The sequence below is a fragment of the Panicum virgatum genome, chromosome 8K (genome assembly GCF_016808335.1).
Source record: "Panicum virgatum strain AP13 chromosome 8K, P.virgatum_v5, whole genome shotgun sequence".
Classification (NCBI taxonomy): Eukaryota; Viridiplantae; Streptophyta; class Magnoliopsida; order Poales; family Poaceae; genus Panicum; species Panicum virgatum.
The window spans coordinates 40,143,205-40,159,499 of record NC_053143.1 but is presented as its reverse complement, the minus strand read 5'-3'; the positions used below and the strand labels follow the sequence as shown (position 1 = coordinate 40,159,499).

At 52.8% G+C, this 16,295-nt stretch overlaps 1 protein-coding gene across 1 annotated transcript; it reads left to right on the top strand.

The window, feature by feature from the left end:
* The first annotated feature begins 12,627 nt into the window (after nucleotides 1-12,627).
* On the top strand, nucleotides 12,628-16,225 carry LOC120644652 (7-methyl-GTP pyrophosphatase-like). Its single transcript, XM_039921333.1, has 9 exons — nucleotides 12,628-12,860; nucleotides 12,956-13,027; nucleotides 13,121-13,195; nucleotides 14,503-14,586; nucleotides 14,732-14,801; nucleotides 14,879-14,970; nucleotides 15,261-15,302; nucleotides 15,470-15,550; nucleotides 15,638-16,225. The coding sequence occupies exons 1-9, from the start codon at nucleotides 12,666-12,668 to the stop codon at nucleotides 15,713-15,715; spliced, it is 789 nt and encodes a 262-aa protein (XP_039777267.1). The 5' UTR covers nucleotides 12,628-12,665; the 3' UTR covers nucleotides 15,716-16,225.
* The last annotated feature ends 70 nt before the right edge of the window (nucleotides 16,226-16,295 follow it).

The following is a 16,295-nucleotide window of genomic DNA, read 5'->3' as shown; positions in this document are numbered from 1 at the left end:
TGGTGTACCGAAGGTGACTGGGAGTACTATGGTTCCGACTGGGAAGGAAGCGTTTCCCGAGATGATATCATAGAAGGGTGCTTTGCTTGGTTTCAATTTGTCGGATAAATCGAGTCCCATCTTGGTGATTGTACTCATGAAGATGAGGTTTAGGCCACTGCCTCCGTCGATTAGCACCCGAGTGAGAATAGAGCCGGCTACCACTGGGTCCAGGACGAGTGGAAATTTTCCAGGTTCTGAAAAGCTGGTCCATTGATCTTCCCTTGAGAAGGTTATGGGTGTTTCACTGTGCCTTAGTGGTTTTTGGACGGCTGGTTCCATCTTCAATATTTCATGCCAAACCAGTTTCTGTTTTCTTTTGTTGAAGGAAGAGTCTCCTCCATAGATCATGTTGACCCTGTTGGCGGGTTGCTGGAATCCCATGGTTCCTTCTTTGTCGTCATCTTCATTGTCTTTTTTATCTTTCTTCTTTTTGTCTTCTTCCAATTGGCGTTGTTAGAGAGACTTGCGAAGATTAACGCACTCGAGGATCGTGTTCTTTCCTTTAGGATGTAAAGGGCAAGGTCTTTCGAGTAGTTTTTGGAAATCGTCTTGTTGGTTTTCCTTCTTGTCCTTTTGTCCCCCGTTCCATTATGGCCACTGTATCCTCCAGCTTTCTCTTCTTGTCGAAGTTGCGTTGGTTTTTATCTGATCGCGGGTCCCCGTTACATTTCTGATTGTTATCTTCACGGCGGGGGAAGCGGTCGCGTTCTTGTTCTTCCTGGTCGGCCCATGCAAGCATCATATCCAGAAGTGCTACAACTGAGCGAGGTCTGTTTCTTCCGAAATCTCGGTACAGTTGTTGTGCGGCGAGGCCATTGTGAAAGTAGTCGATCACATCGTCGTCTGCTATGTTGGCAATGGTAGCTCGGGTATCAAAGAATCCTTTTATGTACGATCTCAGGGCTTCGCCTCGCTCCTGCTTGCACAGTCGTAGGTCATGGCGAGTAGCTGGTCGATGAATGGAGCCTTGGAAGTTATCGATGAAGGTCTTTTTCAGGTCTTCCCATGAGTGGATCGAGTCATGTCTCAAGCTCTCGAGCCATGTCAAGGGGGCGGATTCCATAGCCATCGGGAAATATATGACTTTAGTGGAGTTTGAGCCTCCTGCTACTTCGATAGCAGTCGAGTAAATTCGTAGCCATTGTCTGGGATCCTGCTTGCCATCATACTTTTTTAGGTTCTGCATGTTTACTGGGTTGAAACCAGTCGGGTACTCGGCATAATTTATGTTCTGGCTGAACGCCGGGAATCGATCAATTTCATCAGCAGGTCGTCCATGACGCTAGGTGTTGATGATGTCCCGTGCGTCATTAGAGTATCGGTCATAGCTTCTTGAAGAACCAGCATGATAGCTCTCATCCTGGTACCTAGGCCGGAGCTGGCCACGCGGGTGGTTGCCTTGATTTGCTTCCTGGTGGTCCTTCTGTTTAGCTGGGGTTCGGCTGTTGTGGGAAATAGATGGAGCCGGGTTTTGTTTCCCAATCTGGTGCAAGGCACCCCTGGTCAAGCGCTGAATTTCGCGAATTTGAGGAGTGTCCGGCAGGTCTTGCATCAATATAGCTGCCTCAGCCAGGTTGATCAGAGGACTGTCAAAGGCATTATCGGCAGCTTCGTCCAGGTCTTGGTGTTGGTTCCGCGGTCCGTGTGGAGCTGGGGTGCGTTGAGCTTGAGTAGACGCGCTCTTTCTGTGAGTGGCACGGCGGCAGTTGCATTGTCGCCGGCTTTCTTTGTCTCGTTGGGACTCATCTTGCGGAGCGTTGACTGATAGCTCATCGTCTGAAATTTGGTCCAGACTTTCGTTGGCGTATCGATCAGCCTGGGAGCCAAGTGTGCTTTCTTCTCCATGAAGCGAGACGTACACCTGTCTGTCCGGGGTCGAGTGAGTCGTGCTGTAATCGACCAGAGCAGTGTCGCCAATTTTCTCTCCTCTGACTGGAGAAAGAGGTCTGCCCGGCTGATAAGGCAGATCCCGTAAGCAAGCCACCAGGCGGGAACTGTAGAAGTCACTGATGGATTCCGAGTCCTTCCAGAAGACGATTCGGTTCTGAGGTGTAGCCAGGATGGTCAAATTCTGGCAATCGAGTGAATCCAAGTCAAGATCGAAGTCATCGTCCGAGTCCGGGTAGGAGTCGAACAGGGGGGACTCCGAGTCCCAGCCCGGTTCCTTGGCGGAAAAGTGCTGAATATGACATGGCAGAATTCTTCAGTCCGAAAGGAAAACGAGTACATGCCGAGTCCGACAAGGACAAGTTCTCGATTTCCTTAACGATCCCAGGGAGAAGGATTTCGTCGGAAGTGATTTCGGCGAGTTGTTCACGCCGGGGTGTTTTTGTGTTCGCGGGGTTGATCAGATGGCTCGAAAAACCTCCTAATTCGTTGGCGATGGAGACCCACGAACCGAAAGCGAAAGCGGTTCTGGCATCGATCGCCGGGAAGCTGAATTTGAAGGATGCCATCGAATTCTTCTGTCGATCTTTGACGAGAGGCCCCACAGTGGGCGCCAGCTGTCGGTGTTTTACCATCGAGTTCTCCGAGGGGTATCCCGAGGAGAGTGGTTATGAGTAGGGGCTCGCCGAGATCAGAACGCGATGGTGCAAGGAACACAAGAATTTAGACAGGTTTGGGCCGCCGGAGCGTAATACCCTACATCCTGTGTGATGGTTTGTATTCCCTTTGGTATTGTTCGGTGTTTTGGAGGGGTCCCTGTTCGCCCTTATATAGTCTGGGGGAACAGGGTTACATGGAAAGTCCTAGCCGAGTACGTTTAAAGTCCTACTCCGAGTGGGTCGGGTAGTTTCCTTGTACTTAGGCTAGTTCTACTGTTGTACAAGTAGTTATAGTAGAGGTAGGAGATACCCATACGGTACTCCCTACTCTAGAATATTCCACACCTGTGAGCAGTCCTGCTGCCCCAGGTCTGACACAAGGTAAGTGCCTTTCTCCGGGACTTGTCTGTTTCTGATTGCGTCTACGCATCTCCCGCTCACACCTTCTGCTTGCAGCGGCTGAAGCAAATCTCGCGCGACAAGAGCGCCGAGCTGGCCCAACAATATTCCAAGGTGCAATGGCTCGAGCAGTGGAACGCCACTCTGGTTGCGCGGCTGGGCGAAGCCAACACCTTAGTGTCCGACCTGGGGGCGCAGGATCGTGCGCGGAAAGAGGAGTTGGCCCGAGCCATCGGCGAGCGCGATGCTCAAAGGGCCGCGGTGGAGCAGAGGGCCTGGGAGGTCGAACTGCAAACCACTGCGCTACGCCAGAAGGACGAGGCTCTCGAGGCGAGGGCGGCCTGAGCTCCGGCAGAAGGATGCGGCGCTCCAGGCGAAGGCGGCTCGGTGCGCGGAGCTGGAAGAAACTCTCGAGGCGCAAATCCTCTCCCTCATGCAGAAGGAGGCCCTCATCGAAGGGCAAGGGACTGCCCTCCTCAGCGCGGAGGATACCCTCACAACTGCGTGAGCGGAGATAGCGGAGGGGAGGAAATGTATCGCGGGTAAGCATTAAGACTAAGTTCGTTTTATTTGATTTTGTCGAGACTTATCTTTGTTTCTGCTCAGAGCTGCAGAAGGAGGTAGCGGAGGAGACCACGGCGAAGGAGGCCGTCCAGGTCGCATACGCGTCCGTGCAATGGGACTACGAAGACTTGGAGGGAGTCATTGTGGCCGCGTGCCGAGAGGTCGAGGGTGAGGGAGGCTCGTCGGGCAGCTCGCTGCTCAGTCGCTTGAGGTCCTTGGGTGACCGGGTGGCCGAGCAACTGAAGGGCGCCCTCCGAGTCGGCGTTCAGAAGGCCCTTGGCGTGGTCTCGACGCACTACGTCGTTGACTTCGAGCATTTGGCCACAGGCTACATCGCCCCTGATGGTGATGATGACGCCAAGATCGATGCCATGGAGCAGGCTGACGCAGGTGCCGAGGGCGCCGCCTCCACTTGGCTAGGGTCTTTGAAGGCGACCTCTTCCCCGGTGCCGAGGACGATGAAGATGAGGGCGAGCGCGATGAGGAGGGAGGTGGTTTGTAGACAGCCTGGGCCATGAGGCCAAAAATAGATTAGTTAAGATTCTTGCTTTTGACCTTCCTATGTAAGGAAAAAGAGATAAGCTTAACAATGCGGCCGTCTAAGGCCTTCGCGTGTATTTGAGTGTCGTTTTTCCTACTATTTTTTCGTGTTCTCGCGTGTGACTCGGATAAACTTCCGCAAGGGTTTTCGCGTTCATAAATTACTTAGACGTAGGGGGGTGAGTGGGGATGCCGTATCCCGGAGGCGTAGGCGGTCCCGCGGCTCGGCCGGTCCCGTGCCAGAGTTGTTTACGCCTTGCGTCCGTTTTTCTAAGTGTTCGAGAGAGTTAGGTGCGAAAAAAATCTCGGAAAAAACGTAACACTTTGGGGACATTTGGGGGTTTCCCCCTGTTGTAGCCCCCGAGGGAGGCTCGGCTTTGCCGAGGGCAAAACCGAGGCTCTCTCAGTGTTGTGTGCGTTCGAGCCCCAGAGGGTTCGAACAACCCCCGAGAAATTAGTAAGTAAAGCAACTTCTTTATTGTCCTGGGTATTTTAAGATACGAGTACAAAGCATGTACAAATGGCTTGGAATTTCAAGGATAGAAGTGACGTAGCTGCTGAATGTTCCAAGCGTTGGTGAAGATTTCGCCCTTCTCGTTCGCTAGCTTGTAGGTGCCAGGCTTTAGTACTTCCATGACGATGTACCGGCCTTCCCATGGTGGGGTGAGCTTGTGGCGCCCTCGGCTATCTTGTCGAAGTCTCAACATGAGGTCCCCCTTGTTGAGGTCTCGACGTCGAACCCTCTGCGCCTGGTATCATCGCAGATACTGCTGGTAGCGTGCCGAGTGCAGAAGCGCCACGTCTCGAGCCTCGTCCACCTGATCTAGCGAGTCCTCACGGGCCTGCTGGTTTTGGTGCTCTTGGTAGGCTTTAAGCCTTGGGGACTCGTATTCCAAGTCGATGGGGAGGATGGCCTCGGCACCATAGACTAGGAAAAACGGGCTGAAGCCCGTGGCTTGACTCGGAGTTGTTCTCAGGCTCCAAATGAACGAGGGCAGCTCCGTGAGCCATCTCCGGCCAAATTTGTTCAGCTTGTTGAAGATTCTTGGCTTGAGGCCTTGTAGGATCATGCCGTTGGCACGTTCCACTTGGCCATTCGTCTATGGGTGCGCCACCGCCGACCAATCCACACGTATGTGGAAGTCGTTGCAGAACCTCAAGAACTTCTTTCCCGTGAACTGGGTGCCGTTATCTATGATGATCGAATTTGGGACCCCGAACCTGTAGACTATGTCGGTGAAGAACTGCACGGCTTGCTCGGATTTGATCTTGATGATAGGTCGTGCCTCGATCTATTTGGAGAACATGTCCACCGCCACCAGCAAGTGGGTGTAGTCCCCGGGCGCTCTCTGCAGTGGTCCGACGAGGTCCAGTCCCCACACAGCGAAGGGCCATGTAATGGGGATGGTCTGTAGGGCATGAGCTGGGAAGTGCGTTTGAGGGGCGTAGAACTGGCAACCTTCGCAGGTTCGCATGATCTCCGTGGCGTCGGCGACTGCAATTGGCCAGTAGAAACCCTGCCTAAACGCATTACCCACAAGGGTGAGTGGTGCCGCGTGATGGCCACATACTCCAGCATGGATGTCTCGAACCAACTCCCTACCCTCGGGAATAGGGATGCAATGTTGCAGAACTCCCAAGGGGCTGCGCCTATATAGCTCCCTGTCGATCACGACGAAAGACTTGGCCCGCCTGGCAACACGTCGCGCCTGAGCGCGATCCGAGGGTAGCACCCCTCGGTTGAACCAGTCAAGATGCTAGTCGCGCCAGTCTTGCAAAAGTGGAGCCTCGTCGACTTGCATTGCCTCGGCCTCGTCCGCCGAGGATGTCTCGGTTTCCGTCTTCATGGGCTCGGTCTCGTCCGCCGAGGGGTTCCCGTCGGAGGGCTCGGCAGTCAAGGGGCCCGGCTTCCCCGGATCTTCGAAATCGACGGAAGGTTTGGCGAGGTCGCGAGCAAAGATGTTCGGGGGAACGGTGGTCCTCCCCGACGCGATCTTAGCTGGCTCGTCCGCGTCCTCGTTGTACTTGCGTGGGACGTGGTTGAGTTCCAGGCCGTCGAACTTGTCTTCGAGGTGGCGCACTACGTTGTAGTATGCCTCCATCTTCGAGTCATGACAGCTAGACTCCTTCATCACCTGATCGATGATGAGATGAGAATCTCCGCGTACGTCGAGGCGCTTGATGCCAAGCTCGATGGCGATGCGGAGGCCACCGAGGAGGGCCTCGTACTCCACCATGTTGTTGGATGCTGGGAAGTGAAGACGGATCACGTAGCGCATGTGCACTCCGAGAGGTGAGATGAAAAGCAGGCCAGCGCCAGCGCTGGTCTTCATCACTGACCCATCGAAGTACATGGTCCAATACTCTGCTTGAATTTGTGGTGGGGGCAGCTGAGTGTCGGTCCATTCAGCGACGAAGTCAGCCAAGATCTAGAATTTAATCGCTTTCCGAGGAGCATACGTGAGAGTTTCATGGGCTCGGTCAGTTTCTCCACTGACCACTTGGCGATTCTACCTGAGGCTTCCCTGTTGTGGACTATCTCTCCCAAAGGGAAAGACGAGACCACGGTGACGGGATGGGCCTCGAAGCAGTGGCGCAGCTTGCGCTGAGCCAATACCACTGCATATAGCAGCTTCTGGATCTGTGGATACCGCGTCTTGGTCTCAGATAGCACTTTGTTGACATAGTACAAAGGCCGTTGGACGGGCAGAGCATGACCCTCCTCCTGTCTTTCCACGACGATCACCGAGCTGACCACTTGGGTTGTTGCAGCTATGTATAGGTAGAGGGGCTCGCCGTCTATCGGTGGTGTGAGAATGGGGGCATGAGTGAGTGACGCCTTCAGCCTGTCAAGGGCCTCTTGAGCCTCGGGGGTCCACGAAAAGCGCTCGGTTTTCCTCAGGAGTCGGTACAGAGGCAAGCCCTTCTCACCGAGGCGTGAGATTAAGCGGCTCAGAGCTGCCAGGCAGCCCGCGACCCTCTGCACCCCCTTCAAGTCTCGGATCGGTCCCATCCATCGGATGGCCTCGACATTCTCTGCGTTGGGCTCGATGCCTCGCTGGGAGACGATGAAACCCAAGAGCATGCCTCGAGGCACCCCGAAAATGCATTTTTCCGGGCTGAGCTTTACCCCTTTGGCCCTTAAGCAGTCGAACGTGATCTTGAGATAGGTTACCAGGTCGCCTGTCTTCCTGGATTTCACGACAATGTCATCGACATATGCTTCTATGTTCCGCCCGATATGGTCCCCGAAAACATGGAGCATACACCGTTGATATGTAGCTCCGGTGTTTCTGAGTCCAAATGGCATCGTGACATAGCAGTACATGCCGAAGGGTGTGATAAAAGAACTCACGAGCTGGCCGGACTCTTTCATCTTTATTTGATCGTAACTAGAGTAAGCATCAAGAAAGGATAAAAGTTCGCATCTCGTAGTTGAATCAACGATTTGATCGATACGTGGCAAAGGAAATGGAACTTTCGGTTTTCGGACATGCTTTATTTAAGCTAGCGTAATCTACGCACATCCTCCAGCTTCCATTCTTTTTCTTAACTAATACAGGATTAGCTAGCCACTTGGGATGAAATACCTCCTTGATGAATCCCGCCGCCAGAAGCTTCTGCACCTCCTCACCGATTGCCCGGCACTTGAGCTCGTCAAAGCGTCGCATGCGCTGCTTCACTGGCTTGGAGCTGGGTTGGATGTCAAGGGAGTGCTTGGCGACCTCCCTCGGTATGCCAGGCATGTCCGAGGGGCTCCACACAAAGATGTCTGCGTTGGCGCGGAGAAAGTTGACGAGCACCACTTCCTATTTGCTGTCGAGGGTGGCACTGACCTGCAACGCCTTGCCGTCGGGTTGGCTCGGGTCGAGGGGCACCTTCTTGATACCCTCGGTGGGTTCGAAGCTGCCTGCGTGCCAGTGCGTGGAGTCCATGGCTTCGCTTGCCATCTTATCCAGACTGGCTGCGAGGGCCTCGTCCTCCGCCTGGGCCTCGGCACGCTCGACGCACTCGACGTCGCACTCGTAGGCATGCTCGAACGACGTGCTGATGGTGATGACGCCCTTCGGACCCGGCATCTTCATCTTGAGGTAGGTGTAATTGGGGACCGCCATGAACTTGTCATAACATGGCCGCCCCAGTATGGCGTGGTACGCCCCACGAAATCCCACCACCTCGAAGGTGAGCGTCTCCTTGCGGAAGTTGGCCGGTGTGCTGAAGCAGACAGGCAGGTCGATCTGCCCAAGGGGTTGGACTCGCTTTCTCGGCGCGACGTCGTGAAATGGCGACATGCTGGGACGCAGCTTGTCCAAGCCGATCCCCATGAGCTCGAGGGTGTGTGCGTACAGAATGTTGAGGCTGCTGCCTCCGTCCATGTGCACCTTGGAGAATCGGGTTTTGCCGATAATAGGATCCATGACGAGCGGGTACAGTCCCGGATTCGGGATGTAGTCGGGGTAGTCTTCACGGCTGAAGGAGATGGTGTCTTCTGACCAGTCGAGATAGGATGGCGTAGCCTTGGTGACGGAGAAGACCTCTCGGCAATCCCGCTTGCGCTGCTGAGCGGTCATGTTCGCCGTATGTTCGCCGAAGATGAAGAACACGTTCTCCACCGAGGGGTAGCCGTCGCCGCCCTTGCCCTCTTCATCCTTTTCCTTCTTGGCCTCGTCCTTGTAGTCGAGACGGTTGAAATACTTGCGGACCATGTCACACTCTTCGAGGGTGTGATTAACCCTGCCCTTATGATAAGGACACGACTTCTTGAGCATGTCGTCGAATAGGCCGCCGCCGCCTCGAGGAGGGCCTCGAGGACCTTTGCTATTAGGGGTGACAACGAGAGCCTCGTCAGAGTCCTCCTCCTGCCCCTGACCGCGCTGGTTAGGCAGGCCCTTCTTCTTGCCCTTCTTGCCCCGCTTGGGCTTCTTCGGGTTGTTTTTGGGCTTGGTGTCCTCTGCCGGCGCTCCCACATTGCGCTTTCCCTTCTCGTCGTCGAAAATAGCACCGACGGCCTCTTCTCCAGAGGCAAAGTTGGTCGCTATGTGAAACAGCTCATTGGCACTGGAAGGAGGGTTCCGTCCCAGCTCGCGCACGAGATCCCTGCACGTGGTGCCTAAATGGAAGGCACTGATGACTTCAGAGTCCTTGACACTGGGGAGCTCGGTGCACTGCTTGGAGAAGCGTCGGATATAATCTCGTAAGGGCTCGTCAGGTTACTGACGGCACCTTTAGAGATCCCAAGAGTTGCCAGGACGCACGTATGTGCCCTAGAAGTTGCTTACGAAGGTCCTGACTAGGTCATACCAGCCGTGGATTTGGTTGGCAGAAAGATGCTCGAGCCATGTTCGTGCATAGTCCGCAAGATGCAGAGGAAGGTTGCAAATGATGACAGCATCGTCAGTTGCACCGCCCAACTGGCACGCTAGGCGGTAGTCGTTGAGCCAGGGCCCGGGATCTGTCTCTCCCGAGTACTTGGTGAGCGTGGTGGGCTGCCGAAAGCGAGGGGGAAACAGAGCAGCGCGGATTTGTCGGCTGAACACACGGGTGCTCGGAGGCTCCGGTGACGGGCTCTTATCCTCCCCGCTATCGTAGCGACCACCACGTCGAGGGTGGTAACCGCGAGCGGCACCGTCCTCCTTCTTCTTTTGATTGAGGATGTTTCTGGCGTCGCCGTCGTCGGCGTTTCCGCGTGCGTCCCGAAGTGGATCCTTTACAGGAGTCAGCTTGACGCGATCGTGCACCGTGGGTCCCCTCGCCTCGTTCGCTGGTGGGGTGTGCACCGAGGCCTCTCGGTCCTGCTGTGCCGCCCCGCCAGCTCTCGCCAAAGCCACCGGGCACATACGAGATGCAGAGCTCTCGGCCTGCTGTACCGCAGCATCCTCGAGAAGTGCATGTGCCTCCCTGCGCAGGTTGCGACCCTCGGACGTAGATGGCTCCGGCATCGAGCGAATCAGAAGCGCCGTAGCGGTGATCTTTTGGCTGTCCCTAGGCAAACCCAGGGGACTTCCTTCGCGTTCGTCCGCCATGATCCACACCCGAGCAACACGTCCTGCCTCCCGAGCTCCCGCACCGCGGCCGACGCATTCCTGCTCGAGCGCAGTGCACAACTTTTGCGTCTGCCGATGCTCCTCCTCGAGCTTGGCCTCAAGCTCTTGGAGTTGCGCTAGCTGTGCCTGCTGTAGTGCTGCTTTAGACGGGGTGGATGGTCTAGGTGCCACAGTCACTCCTGCCGCGGCTGTCGCGGCGCATGTCGCATCTGCCACGGCATCGTTGTCGTCGGGATGCCCTATCTCGGCGACAAAGCACTCCCGAGTCGGGTCGTAGTCCCCTTCGCTGGAGTCGTCAGAACAGGTGAGGCAGTAGTCTGCCGCAAGCTGAAAGGACAAAAAAGCTCTGAGATCACGGATCCCGGAGTAATCCCACTCCGGATTCACATGACCGCGCGCGGGAACGAACTCCCCATCCGCGGAGTCAGGATATGAGCTGTCGGGTGTTGACGCGATGAGGTCGCGTGCCGAGAGCAGATGATGCCCAGGCAAGTCCTCATACGCGCTCATGTTGGTGCTGACAGATGATGCATAGGTCGCGGCAGAAGCTCGCATCCCGTGAGGGTAGAGCGGCGGCCTAGACGCGCCTCCTTCTATCAGCGTCGCAGTAGTCTTTGGTGGTGAAGGGGAGGCGTCCTCCCCCGCGGCGGCAGCTTGCGGCACGCTAGCCTCGACCCACGCGGGGGGGGGGCTAGCGCGTGCCACTCTGCGCCATTCCATGTGCGCTTGCCGCACACGCTTGTTGCCGCACACGCTTGCCCGAGTGTCTCCGGCGCCGGGGTTGCGGTGCTGGAGTGTCGGGGTTGACTCTGGGCGGGAGGCGCTCCATGAGGTAACCGTTGTCGGTTGCCCTAAACTCGAGGCTCCCGAACCAGATCACAAAGCCCGCCGGGAATGGATCTGACATGCCTGCCGGGAATCGGCTTGACATGCCCGCCATCTAGAGATAGAACGGGAGTAAACGATGATTGTCACACAGCGTGCCCCTACCTGGCACGCCAACTGTCGGTGTCCGGACCTCGCGGTCTAGCACCAACTAGTAATGATGCTGCGTGTCCCTGTCTCTAGATAGTTGATGCAAGAGATAACACACTGACACCGGGTTTATCCTGGTTCCGGCCAATGAGGCCGTACGTCCAGCAGAGAGGGGAGCACTGTATTATCTTGCACCGGAGTGCTTGTAGTAGGGGGTACAAGCTTGAGCGAGAGAGGGAGAGAACTCCCAAGTCTCTGGTGTTGAGCGAGTGCGAATGAGAGTTTGTGTGTGAACGTGTTCGAGCGTGCTTGCCCCCGTGCTGAGGGGTCTGGCTCCTTCTTTTATAGACCAAGGAGGAGAGAATTACACGTGTAGGACATCTACTGGGCTACCCTTCTCCCTCCGATCCAGGGGAGAACAGTGGTTGTTGCTGTCGCTGAGCGCCGTGGAGTATGGCGTCGGATATGGTCGTCGTCCTTGCGAGTCCTTCGCCTGTGTTCAGGGCGTGTCCGCGTCCTGTGGCGCCAATCGATGGCATGGCGGTGACTGCGGAGTGCGCAGTGCCTTGCGTCGAGGGTGCTAAAGACACTGGTCTTGCCCCGGTCAAGAGTTGTACTGTGTCCGAGGGTTGTCGCCCATGCCCGCCGAGGGTCTTGCAGGGGAGAAAAGTACCAGGGGTAGGCGGCACAGTAGCGTGGCGGTGTCAGGCACGTCCCCACAGGGCGCCGCAGACCGGCCCCGCGCCGAGAATAGCGACACAGCGGTAGGCGCAGGCTGACAAGACGCCGGTCACGTCCGCTGTGTGGTGTGGTGGCTGACACCGGCTGACACCTCCTGACCCCATCTGGCCCCCACCCCATGCCGTGGAGTGGTTGGCGAATTAAGGCGCCCCGTCCCGTCAGGTGGTTGGGCCGCCGCCCCAGTCTTCCGAGGGTGGTCTCGAGCAAGGCGGAGTTTTCCCCGGTGCCAAGGCCCCACGGGGGGCTCGCCGAGGGGGTCTCGAGCGAGGCGGGGATTGCCTGCGCTTCGAGGGTCCTCGGCGGGGAGCCCTCGAACGAGGCGGAGATTGCTCCGCGGCTAGCGAGGCCTTGGAGGGGTCGTGCCGTGGAGCTGGGGCGTGGGCCGAGTGTGCACTTGGGTTTTCCGCCCCTGGTGCGACTTTGGGCATCCGAATTTGGACGTCGGCACTGCTCCAGGGGAGAATTCGGCCCAGACGCCTAATCTTGTTTTGCTCGTTTGAGGGCGTTTTAGTCCCTGGTTAGGGTGTCCCATGATTATGGTACCCGACAACTTTGATTTTAATTTTTCTCATACTATACGTGCTCTTTTTTGTTAATTTATGTATCCTCAGTACTTATGTTGAGAATAATATAAAAATCAGATTGTGGGCGTTGCAGAGGCCGGAACTATTCCATTTTGTAAAAAGTGCTCTTTCTCTAAAAGAGTTTCGAGGCTGTAACTAGAAGTATCATCATGCCAATAAAGATTGAAGAATGAACTCATACGTGGACGTAATTGCAATTTTCGCAGCACACCTCACCCTACCCTTGCCGTATGCCGCCGTACCGTATCCCATCCCTGCTCCGGCTTCGGATTGCGGCGGCCGCACTCTGCTGCCAGCAGCGCCGCCCCGGTATTCCCGGGACCCCGCCGACGCCGACGCGGCGCCCCTGCTTCCCCCGCCTCGCCGCGCGCATGAGCCCCATGGCGACGGCCTCGTCCTCGCCCTCCAGCCCGCAGCCCTTCAAGGTTCGCCCTCGGCCCTTTAACGATTTCAATCCAACAACAATCCCCTTCTCTTCCTCCGCTCGTTCTGACCGCCGGTGTGCCTCGCCGCGTCGCAGCTGATCCTGGGGTCGTCGTCGGTGGCGCGGAAGCACATCCTCGAGGAGATGGGGCTCGAGTTCCAAGTCATGGTGCGCCGTCGTGTTTGCTTTCTTGGCTCCTGCCGCTCGGTTTCTGCCGGCGAAGTGCTGACGAGATTTGTTTTTGTCTTTGTGCGGTTCCAGACTGCGGACATCGACGAGAAGAGCATCAGGCGGGAGAATCCTGACGACCTGGTGATGGTTCTTGCCGAGGCCAAGGTAGGCTAACATTTCCCTGCTTTTTATTCTTACTCTGTTGAATGCACTACGATGTAGATTCAGTACAATGAAGTTCGGGGATTGTACAGTTCCATTGAGTTGTCCATGTGGATATGATGCTTTTTATGGTTCAGTTACAAATGTGTTGCCAGCCGCTGCAAGTTTGCTGCCATGTACGACTTGTAGTCAAACATTCAGAGTTTAGGTTCTGAGATGGTGTCCCTTAGTTTTTTTTTAACACAATGTTTAGGAGTTATTTTTTTCTAAAAAAAAAGCAGCTCGTTTTTTTATTCATTGGATGTTATGATGTTAAAGAGGCATACCTACACTGGTTTCAGAAAAAAAAAAAAGGCATGCCTACACTTCCCAAAGCTACCCTCCTCAACGTGCTTGACAACTTACATTACTTCTTCCCCCTCTTTGTTGCTCACCTTAGGGAAAACTTATCTGAATGCTTTTTTATCATTCAATATGTCTTATGTGCTCAAAATGTATTTGTTTTCAGGAATGTATTTGTTTTCATGTAGCTGAGTTCGTTTTGGTCTCATATTCATTGTTGAACACTCTATATTAAATTTATAGAAGCATACAAGGGTCCTTGTGGCTTCCTACAGTGGACAAAAGTACCATGTAAAGCTAAGTGCCAAAAAGGCGGGAAAGACAAGTGTTCAGTCATCGGTACACTTTCCCTTATAATGTCACTGAAAGCTCCTTTGTTGTGTTAGGAAACAGATAAAAATTATTGGTGACAATACCTCATTTCATAACTCCACTTGGCAGTGCATAGTTGCATCATCTGTGACACTTTTTGTGGACCTTTTGTGACAGTTTTGCTACTTCTTTGATGCCTTCAATATGATAGTTGTTAGATATGGTATTCTATATGTATGACAAATATGTATTTTTGTGACATTGAAATAGCAATGTTTATGAAGAGCTGATGTTCTACATTACCTTTTTGTATCTTTCGGGTGTAACAGTTTTTTATGTTCTAGTCGCATCCCTTACTCTAGTCCAAGGTAAGGTGATGAGGTTGTATTGGACTTTTTTCCTCTGTTAATATAAAGATGCGCAGCTCTCCTGCGTGTTCGATAAAAAAAAAGTTCTACATTATGGAATTTCATAGCAATAAGAAACACAAGCTTTGCCATAATCATTTTGTTTATTTGAAAGCAGATTTTTTTTTTAGTTTTTGTGGTGGAAATGGAAGCTGAAGCAATGCCCAAACAAATAGGACCACAGATACTTTTTCTGCACCGACTGCTTATTCCTCTAGCATGGAATTAACCACTTTGAGCATCTTTCAGGCTGATGCTGTCATGTCCAGATTGAACATTGCTGATTACCAGAAAGAAGGCAGTCAACCAACACTCCTGATCACTTCAGACATAGTATGTCTTGCTAACCTGCGCTCTCCTACTTTAGGTGGAATTTGTGTGCCATGGTCATGTGGTGGAACATCTCTCTCTTTTATGGTTTTATTACTAGAATGTTATCATTTGTATGATTGCATACTGAATTGTAGTTGACTTTGAGGTGGTCGTCCATGAAGGAATTATTAGGGAAAAGCCAACCACCAAAGAAGAAGCACGCCAATTCCTGAAAGGTTTCTCATCCACACAATATCTGAGCCCAAATGGTTTAATGCTATTGTTTATTATTTGAATCATAAATCTTCTCCAGGTTATTCCGGTGGTCATGTGTCAACTGTTGGGTCTGTAGTTGTAACTAATCTTACAACTGGGAAGAGACTTGGAAGTTTGGACAAAGCTGAGGTAATTCACTTTTTTTTGTCAAAATGATTATTTTATAAAGACAATTTTATGTTTTTTGCTTTTAAGATCAATTTATTATTGCATGGGGGACACATGGTTCCATCAATAAGTTTATTTAATATAAAATGAATGCACTGATTTGGGGGAGGGGGAAGGGAAAATTATTCAGATCTTCCTATTTATACTGTCAAAAGCAAGTAGAATCCCCAACTTGGTGTCTTAAGTGTGTCTTAAATGTAATTTTTGTTGATAATAATTGAGTAAGGAAGTTTTGCCTTGTTCTTCTGCAGGTTTATTTCCACGATATACCAGATGAGGTCATTGAGAACTTGGTACGAGCTTATATTTGAATTGTACGCTTCTTACAAAGTGTGAACCCAAAAGTTATTGTTGAAGCACCCAAAACAATTCCTGGATTACTATCACAAGTTTTACATTTTCATATTTGTCACTTTGTTATGTCACTGAGCTGTTTTTCTCTGCCCTGGCCTGCTGCTAGATCGATGAGGGAGTAGTATTTCGGGTTGCAGGTGGCTTGCTGCTTGAACATCCATTGACACTGCCATTCGTTGAAGCAGTGGTCAGTTTTTGAGTCTCCTTATCTTGCTGATCTTCGAGCGTTTGTGTTTGATTTTTTTATTAAATGACCTAACTTGTATTTACGCAGGTTGGTTCTAGCGACAGCGTTATGGGTCTCTCAAAGGAAATCGCAAAAAAGCTAATTCACGATGCACTGTCTGCTTAGCCAAGCACCTTTGGCGTTATTGTCACTAATCAAATTCTTTTGCACTCACCTGGAGACAACATCACAGCCAGCGCGCCAAGGCTTGGGGGTAATTCATAGTAAATATGTGATTGTTATAATTTCAAACACGATGTTTTAAAACAGAGGTAGTGCAGCTGTGGAGTGTACAAACCCGCTCCAATCACGTATCCTTCCATTGTTAATTGTAACCAGGTTTTGCTCATGGTCATCTCACTGAAAGATGTGTGTACGGTGTATTATGTGTTTTTTATATTTCGTTTATAACTTGTGATGATATCTACTTTGCAACTGTTACAGAAGAACAAACGAAATGGCCGGTGCTTGCACAATGGTCTGTGTGGATGCAATGCAACTATTTTGGGAGGTTTTGCATACTCGCTGATCTGAATTTCTAATTTCTAGGGATGAGGATGTGCCATATGTATTCTGAAGTGATGTTGTCTGTCACACTTTGATGTTGCAGATGAATTCTAATGATTTTGCTTCAAAGCTGCACAGAAATGTTTCAACCGTCTGTTTTGGGAGGCTTTTACATGTATACCATTACAAAAGATGGCCC

Coding starts and splice junctions, on each gene's coding strand:
- LOC120644652 (XM_039921333.1), top strand. CDS start 12,666: ATGCCGCCGTACCGTATCCCATCCCTGCTCCGGCTTCGGATTGCGGCG. Junction 13,196..14,502: donor TGGTTCTTGCCGAGGCCAAG/GTAGGCTAACAT, acceptor AGCATCTTTCAG/GCTGATGCTGTCATGTCCAG. Junction 15,551..15,637: donor TGCCATTCGTTGAAGCAGTG/GTCAGTTTTTGA, acceptor GTATTTACGCAG/GTTGGTTCTAGCGACAGCGT.